The sequence below is a fragment of the Diadema setosum genome, chromosome 15 (genome assembly GCF_964275005.1).
Source record: "Diadema setosum chromosome 15, eeDiaSeto1, whole genome shotgun sequence".
In the NCBI taxonomy this organism is placed as follows: domain Eukaryota; kingdom Metazoa; phylum Echinodermata; class Echinoidea; order Diadematoida; family Diadematidae; genus Diadema; species Diadema setosum.
In genome coordinates, this window is record NC_092699.1 from 37026286 (window position 1) to 37035732 (window position 9447).

The 9447-nt window shown below is 34.8% G+C and overlaps 1 protein-coding gene across 1 annotated transcript; it reads left to right on the forward strand.

The window, feature by feature from the left end:
• Positions 1–394: 394 nt before the first annotated feature.
• Positions 395–6838, forward strand: LOC140238732 (echinolectin 1-like). The gene is made up of 4 exons (XM_072318629.1): positions 395–479; positions 965–1086; positions 5366–5687; positions 6627–6838. Exons 1-4 carry the CDS (start codon positions 395–397, stop codon positions 6836–6838), a joined length of 741 nt encoding a protein of 246 aa, XP_072174730.1.
• The last annotated feature ends 2609 nt before the right edge of the window (positions 6839–9447 follow it).

Sequence of the window (9447 nt, forward strand, 5' to 3'; positions counted from 1 at the left end):
ACTTCCTGACAGTAATTGTGAAAGTGAAAGAAAGAAATGGAATCTACACACACACACACACACACACGCACACACACACACACACACACAGACACACACACAAACACACTTTCCAACTAAAAGCCCCACCTGTGTTATAGTTTCACATGATTACCACGAGGACACGTCAGCAGTTGCGTAGTCCGTTTGTTTGTGTTTTGCACAATAAAACCGTTATTTTGTAATTTTACCACCAAAAAAAAAAGAGGAAACTTCCCGTATATCATGAATCGCAGTCGAGGTCATGGCTGGAAAATGAAATTGATTTTGCAGTCACGAGGGGTGCTTAAAATGCTGGTAAATATAAAAAGAATGTATATAATTATTTCCTCTTCTTTCCAGCTTGACTTTCAACATGGCATCGACTAGTAGCAAGTGCATTCTTGTGGTCATCGGCGTCGTGGTCACTCTTCTTGTTCATGGTCAAGTGGATGCTTATGGTAAGGGATTAAAGGGATAGTATAGTTGTGGTCAAGACTTAACTTCAGGTTTTTATCTTTTTTTTTGGTAAGATAGTGAGAAACCTCTTATGAAATACGAAAGAGCATGTAATTCCATGAGGATTTCAACGTTTATTTGATGAAAATTGATTTGGAAATGGCTGAAATGTTCAAAACAGAGTGATCGTAATAATAAAGTGTGGGACCCATATTTTGATTCGATGATTTTGTTTTACTTAATTGTTTTTGGGTGTTTCAGCTATTCCAAACCCGTATTGCATGCAATGGAATATCAAATGAGATTCTGGGGGAAAAAAACCCCAGAGGAAACAGCTTGGTTACTGCAACACCTATTTATCAGTATTTATATCGTAGCTATAAATCATTGTTCTTCTTATGATAATAAGATAAAATATTGATATAAACAATCATCAAGAACACGTATACTTGGTAGTATGATATATAAGCTTTTGTGTTTCTGACAGGTGGTTGTTCATCCTCTCTTGGTACCCCGGATAATCCTGCCTTGTCTTGCCAACATATTCTGGATGTCTGCTATAAACCAAGTGGATATTACTACATAATTGCTGCTGGAGTCTACATCAAGGTTAGAACAAAGCAGGACAAGTGCACCCATCCAAAAACCCTTTGATACACCTCGATCCTGCATGGTTATTTATCCTAACTGTATGTGCATTCAGCATATATCAGTAAAGTTTGAGGAAAATCAGACAATCCGTTCAACAAATAAAATAGAACAATCAATCAATCAATCAATCAATCAATCAATCAATCAATCAATCAATCAACACTTAAGAAATCCTTAAGTTTGGTTAAATCCATGTGCCGTCATTGCTGGATAAGAATATTACAACAACATACGTGTTGTCACGGTAGGGCAACGATATAAAGAGATATTTCACAATTTTTCATTTTTAATGAAAAATACACATCTTTTGGACTTGTTTCTAACATATATTAAGGATGATATTACTTCCCCCTGCCTACTGAATGTGGTATAAGTCAAGTGTGCTTTCATCATGCTAGAAAAATAAGCAGATCCAATCATAGCAAAATCCATATCACATGAAATCGTATGTAGATATAGATGCACATCCAAATAGTGCAGTCAAATGTCACCACCCATTTCTGCAGATTTTTATATGGGCGGCACTTGATTAGCGTAAACACTGCGGAGTAGTTTTAGCCTGACATTAGTATTCCTCTGACATTTGGCTTCTGAAATATTGATTTCTAAAAGGTTATGGTGGTCATCCAGGATGCGAAAGTCACGGAAGGGTTCAAATTTTCATTTCATGTCATTTATTATATCAAAGTTTATGAAACGGGACCCTGGGTTGTACATAGACCACCAAGTTACAGAGCTGAGATATTTTGAGATAATTTTGATGAATATTTACATAGATTAACACAAGAAAGCTAGGAAGTTTTCATTTTGCACGTTATGGGTGTTATAATATTGATAATATGAAGAAAGTGGATACTTTAGCCGTATAAGAGTCCATATTCTTTTATCGTACGTTTTTCATTTCCATATTGATAATCTCACAAGAATATCCCGAACATCTAGAACCCAAAAATGGAAACGAAAAAAAAAAATAGATATAAATTTCAGTAAATACGTATATTTTCATTAAAAAAAAAAAGATATTTTGCACTCCTCCGGATGAGGAGGAAATATTGAAGATTGCTGAAGCCTGAAATAAAGTAGGTCGAGTGATTATGATGAGATAAGTGTCTGGGTATTAAAGAAAATAGTATTATGCATATTTTTAGTTTTTCTCTCTGCTCACGGATCTGTCCAAACTCTCTTAATATAGCGAAAGCAGTTCCCGTTTTTAAAAAGGATGACCCTTAAAGGGGATGGCTAGTAACTGATCAGTGGGAATCAGTGGGAATGCTGGGGGATGATTGTTCCAATTTTTGTGGGATTCATTTAAGAGTACATTATATATCTATTGTTGTGTGAAAATTATTTGCTTCAGAACGGTCTCATATTCCAGTAATGTGCAGTTTAATGCCCCGTCACTGTACAGGCATGCTAACCTGGAAACATTAAACTGCACATTACTTGAATATGAGACCATTCTGAAGCAAATAATTTCGGATGTTTCAGCTATTCCAAACCCGATTCTTATCAAATAAACTTTGAATTCCTCTTCAAATGGTATGCTCTGTACTATTTCATAAGTGTTTTCTTGGTTTCTGGCAAAAAAGTTAAAGCCCAATTTTCATCTCCACCAATACTGCAGCATCCCTTTAAACACTCCAAAAAAGGCGACAGTATTCCCGTATTTAAAAAGGATGACCGTGTGGAGCCGGGATTTGTAAAAACGCCGGGAAATATATATAAAAACGTCTCGTCGGGAAATGTAAAAACGTTCAATTTTGCCGGGAATTGTAAAAAACGTTGCCGGGAAATGTAAAAATCATGTATTTCAACGGTATTACTTACCGATGGTATATCATAATCTCGATGTCTAACAAATCTGATCATGAACCTTTACCGTTATCACTGAGTTTCTTGTAAACTCCAAAACGGATTTTCACAAAACTTGGCAGATAATATCTTTAATGATGATATGATCTTCATTTGTTTGAAGAGGTCCACCTCCCCCCTCCCACCGCCGAAGGAGGGGGGGGGGGGGGGGAGTTGAAGCCTCAGAGTATCTAAAGTCTGGAATTTTTTTTTCTTGTTAGTCGAAACAAAAAAGATAGAGCTAAGTTAGTGCTATGAAGACATTAATGACTGAAATGTCGTGATTGATTATGGCGAATCCAGGAGTGCCCTATGTTTTTTTTTTTTTGGGGGGGGGGTGATGGGAGCAGGGGAATAGTTTCCACATTTCAGCATCTCCTTGAAAAATCTATGACGGATTTTCACCAAACTTGGCAAATAGCATTTCTATAGTGATATGATCTTAATTTGTTAAAATGAGCTCTCCCCCCCCCCAAAAAAAAAAAAAAAAATAAAAAAATAGAAAAATAAAAAAAATTCTTCATGTCAATGACTTAAATATCAGTTTGGAATTAGAAAAAATATATTCCACTTACTTGGCTATAACTCATTCATTATTGGTAGACACTCAATCTTTTACAAAATTAGAGAACATTTAATTGGGATATCTATGGATTTATCGAAAGTATTTGATACAATAGATCATGATATGTTTTACTTATAAGTATCGACTGGAAAACTTTGTATCTTAAAAGTTCCCATACAATTTTATAGTGCTATGATTTTACTAATCTCACTTACTGCATTATTGTTTGGGGAATTGTGGCTCAAACAAAATAAACTCTTTTGTTGCTATCCAAAAGCCTATTGTGCGATTAATCACAAACTCTTATTATTCAACCCCTTCTTATCCCTTACTTTATCAACTTAAAATATTGAAATTAATGATATTCATATTCAGACATATTCAGACTGCTGCTTTTATGTTGCAATACGTTGTTGTTGAAATAATTCTAATAATAATAGTAATAATGATAATGATGATAATGATAATAATAATAATAATAATAATAAAAATAATAATAACAAAGGACATTTACATTTACAGCTACTATAATGATATAATTGCGCAATACAACGTAATAATCACAACACACATAATTCAAACATAGAATGCATTGTTCCAAAGATGACTTTTTAACCTGACCTTAAACTCATTATTGTAGCTGCTTGCCTTACAATCAAAAGGAGATTATTCCATAATTTTGGTGCAGCGTACAAAAATGCCCTGTCACCAAGGGTAGCTTTTGATTTCCCTGATGGATATTCAATAGTGTTTGATCCCGTGAACTTTGGAGATGATAGAATGTTTGAAAATGATGTTTTTAACTCTACAAGTTCCGGTATGTACACTGGTGCTGTACCATGAATAGCTCTATTATTATACAACCAACAGAGTTTTAAATATCAAATTTAAACGTTTTCCTAAATATTTATATTTTTTTTTTCACTACAAACGCAGCAGTTCATTCATACCTAACACGTCATTCGGTTGATTACCATTTCATAATACCCCCAAGAATCATTACAGCATCATGGGTCAGATGTCTGAAACTATTTGCCTTCTAACCTAAAACAGTGTACATCTTTACATTTTTTTTTTTTTAAAGAGAATTGGAAAACATCCTTATATCTCAATATTTTCTGATACGTAAATAAATGTTTGATTTTTATACAATAGGTCCCCAGCATCTCCAAACAATGAGTCTACGGCTATTGGGAGTAACATCGTATTACAATACTTTTCCTTATCATGCTGATATACATAATCCATAAAAAACTGGACATGAACTCAATTGTTGCGACGTTTCACCAATTATCAATTGGCTTCTTGCACTATAATAAAGGCTGTTAACCATACTTGGGAGCTTCATTCGCCCGAAGAAGCCGATTGATAATTGGTGAAACGCCGCAACAAGTAAGTTCATTTCGAGTGTGTTTTTTTATTCAAATAATTATGACGATCTAGTCAAGCTATGTTTATGAATATGGTCCCCTGCATTCCAATTATTTCAGTAAACTTCACTTTAAAGTGTTCCCAGTTTTAGTGTACATTTAACACGAAATTGGTTTTATCAATTTTTACTTTCAACGTCTTTTTCGTAATGTATACCTCAACAAATGTATGTTAATCTTATATATAAAGATGCCGCCACTTTTTAAGTTCTTGTATCACTGTATTGACAATGGAATGCAGAAATAAACTTGAACTGAACTGAACACCATGGTCAGACGGTATCTTAACACAAATACCTTCAAAATTTCATTTACACTATGTACAAATAGGAGACCGATGGTAGTGAAAGAATCAGAACAGATGATGTTACCAAACGCATTATTTTGACAGGTGTACTGTGAAATGGACCTGAACGGAGGGGGCTGGGTTCGTTACGGTAAGTCCGGCATGGGAAGTGTCTGGCACTACATCGACGAGAACAAGGCGGAGGTCGACTTGGAGATCATCCCTCCGTCCCGTATCAAACAGATGAGCGAGCTGAAATTCACCGAGTTCTTCGTGCAGACCGACGTCGTCTTCCGGATGTTCGGGGACAATAGCGTGAATCCGTCTAATTTGACAACGCGGACGATACCGTGGTTGGAACAAAGGAAGGTGTACATCGACGGATATGCAGACGACCTCACCCGGCTGCAATTCCAGTTAAACAATGGTAACAAGATTATTTCGTACGCATTATGAAGCTGAGAGAATTGAGCAGTTATTTATCATCTATATATATCTCAAGGTTTAAATCTTTATCATTTGTTTACAACCACATTTACAGGAGACATGAAATTCAGACAATGAATGCTAAACGATTTTATAGCCATGATTTTTTTTTTAAAGTTAAACATGTATTTTTGCTTCCCGTATGTCACTTTAATGTATTTCTATTCCATTTCTAAGACTAGACTTAATGTCTTTTTTTGAGGATTTTTAGCGAAACTGGGGGGGGGGGGGGGGGTGAGACCTTTTCCTTATCGAGTAGTAGGTCCTACCTGAATAGCTGTTTAAATGATATTACTAGTGATAACACTGCAACAATGATAAGATCAAACTATTCACTTGTAAGCTTTGGAATGGATTTTATTTCCCTGATATACATACGAAAATCATAAATTAGGCCTACGTGATAATATACATACACTATAAATTTCATTCGACTACACTGAAAAACAAAACAAATCAAAATAGAGTGAAGGTTGGTTTTGAAGATAGCACTGACTTTCATCATGCTTTAACTATAATGTAATAAAATGGCAGTTGTTATCACATTGTATGCGGGTATTCATGTGTGTGTGTGTGTGTGTGTGTATGTGTACCTTCGTGCGGGTGTTTGTGCATATATTTGTTATATGAATTACAGATTTCTTATCTAAATCATTCAAGACACTGTCCGTTCAATGCTTTTGTCTGCCTGTTTGTATACCATTACTGTAATACGTGCAATATATGTTGTCTGCTCTTTTTTCCTTTGTTATGTCAGTGGAAGACGAATTTCTGTATTTTCAACAGACAATAAAGTTCCTTGTATCCTTGTATCCTTGTTTATAGTATAAATCCTCTTTGGACTTCGTAACATATTTCGCTATTTGTATCTTTTGTTCAGTTGAGATCATGACGTGTATCCCTGGAAGTTCCAGCAAGTGTGGACAAGGTGGGACGCCCTCAGCCAACGGACAGTCTAAACCTTTCTTCTTTGAGTCCGTCCACTTCGGTCCGCGGGCAAAAGGTGCACAACTGCCTAGTCATTCTCGTCGATGGCATCGTAACAGATACTCCTGGAACGGGACCTACTATTTCGTGTATGCCAGACATTAGAAGCACTACGCGAGCGACAACTTTGAATCATAAATATGAATTCCTAGTGCTTACAGGAAAATTTTTAGTGATTTGAATTGGTTTATTTGTCTTTATATGGCATATCACTTTGCAATTCCATATTATTTTCCATGCAATACCATTAGACGTAATACATGTATCGTACTACACACTACTGTTATTTCCCACAATTTTGACAATTTTCCTTACACATATACATCTGTGGCATAATTACATGCGTTATAAAATACCAGACAGAACGGTAATATCGATTTAACGTTTCTTTCCTTTATTCTCTGTGCGGATGACTCAAATTTATTATAATTTTTTTTTTTTTGCACAAAAATCCTCTTACTCTTGTAAATACAATAAACTCTGAATCAGAAAATGTCGCCCAATGGATAAAGGCAAATAAATTATCTCTTAATCTTCAAAAAACAAAATATATGTTTTTAGCAACTCTATAGAAACAGTACTTGTTGACATTGTTTTTGATGAGACTCCACTGGAAAATGTTTCCCATATTAAATTTCCGATGGGAATAACAGTTGATAATAAGCTTTCATAGAAATTCCATATTGATAGTATATGTAAAACTATTTCACGAAATATTGGTATAATTAACAAGATTAAATTTTGTTTTCCTTTTTCGTCCCGGATTACATTATATTCATCTCTCATATTGCCATACTTATGGTATTCTTGCGTGGGGAAATACATAACAAACACTCTTAGATAAATTACTTTTATTACAAAAGAAGTCACTCCGTACTTATTATGTCATACTGCATTTCTGTCTCACATTGACCCGTTATTTTTTGAAAACAAAATATTGAAAATTAATGATTTGTATTTGTATAATTTAGGACAATTTATGTATGATTATGATAAAAGTAATCTTCCAAATATATTTGAAACAATGCTTCCAAGAAATCAGTCCGTTCACAATTACCCAACAAGGCGTTCGAATGAATTTCATTTGCCCTTTTTCAGAACTCTGCTGGCTCAGAACACCTATATTTACGATGGGCCAAAGCACGGACTTTGAATTCTTTCAAGAATAGATTGAAATTATTTCTATTGAAACCTTATAATATACAACCGGATTAGGCTTGTTTCATTAACTCAATTAAGTCATCATCTTTTTTTATATATGCATTAATCAATTACATATTAACTATTTTCTATTATTGTAGTAAAACAATCTGTCGAATATAAGTTCTCCTCAATTGTTACTGTTATTGAACAATGTATCATTGTGTCTATTCTTTCCTTTCTGGTATATGTACGCAATTCTTAATTAGCAACATCATTCCAGGGTGTGTCTTATCACTCCTACATCCTGGAACTCAGTTTGCTTGTGTCCACGATGGCGTGTGTTGCATTGTTGTTTCAGTTTTCTTTTTCTTTTTTTTTCCGTTCCTTCCTGTTATTTTATTTCATGTCAGTTGACATTGGTTTCTTTGATTTTGTTTCATATGTTTGTTTGTAGTTTCATGAAGTCATTATTCGTTCTCTTATGTATTTCTGAGGGTCCCATATCGTACAAGCTTGGCTTTTTAGTGTGACCCTCCATTTCCATTCCCATCCGTGTAATATGCATATGTATAATATACCTTATAAATGCAATTATGTTGTTACTCATGGTCACATGTATTTTGTTAAAGTACGTTTTTGAAATTACTACAAATATGTTGTGTTAATGCATTGTATATAATTTTCCCTGTTTATTCAATGGAAATGAAAAATAAAGTTGAATTGAATTGAACGTTAGAAAAAGGAGAAACGACAACTAAAGAGCATACGTAATTCATGATTGTACATCGCCCTACCCTGGCGTATAGAAGAGCATAACTTGCCCAACGTACCAACACTAAGAGACAACAGTTGAGGAAAAAATAATATTACACTTTATCCTAAAAAGCGAGACCGCTGGGGGAAGAGGGGTTTATAAGACGAGCTAACAATGTAATCAATGAAGAAGAAATCAGAGCAATTTTAGTTTTCCAGATGATTTGTAAAAAAAAAAAAAAAAAAAAAAAAAAAGTTAGGAATTCTTTTCACCACAGTTTACAGAGCGCAGATCTTTGGCGTCATTTTTGAGGCCCTAGGCCAGCACACGTTACCATTACTTGGGAAGGGCGGGGGACGGAGGCGCTCCCTATACGAACACGGTTGCTGCGAGAAATCCGTAGAATGCGATAAAGGTTGGACCTAATAAGAAAAGTGAATGGATCCCTTGAAGATTATAAGGAACATAAAGGGATGGACGCATTTATTGCAGTTATATGTTTTTGTTTTTCCTATCAACAAGCTACCCACATTTTTGTTTCCATTTTGTTTGGTTTCCATTTTATTCAGTTCCTTTTTTGAGCTTATAACCAAAATTGACACTAGGTTTTATCTCGTTTTGAACAAGGCTGAGTGAAACGAATGATTATACAGTCTGATCAGTTATCCAGTTGTTGCGTTAAAAGTTCAATTTCCACGCTCTAAATCAATAAAGACGAATCTGACTATCATGACTATCATGCAGCTTTGCCCCCTGTTTGTCTGTTTGTCTCTCCCAATCCATATATACATATATACACACACACACACATATATAT

Excerpts from the sequence above, each read along its gene's own strand:
- LOC140238732 (XM_072318629.1), top strand. The coding sequence starts at position 395 with ATGGCATCGACTAGTAGCAAGTGCATTCTTGTGGTCATCGGCGTCGTG. Across the intron at positions 480-964 it reads TGGTCAAGTGGATGCTTATG|GTGGTTGTTCATCCTCTCTT; the intron begins GTAAGGGATTAA and ends TGTTTCTGACAG. Across the intron at positions 5,688-6,626 it reads GCAATTCCAGTTAAACAATG|TTGAGATCATGACGTGTATC; the intron begins GTAACAAGATTA and ends TCTTTTGTTCAG.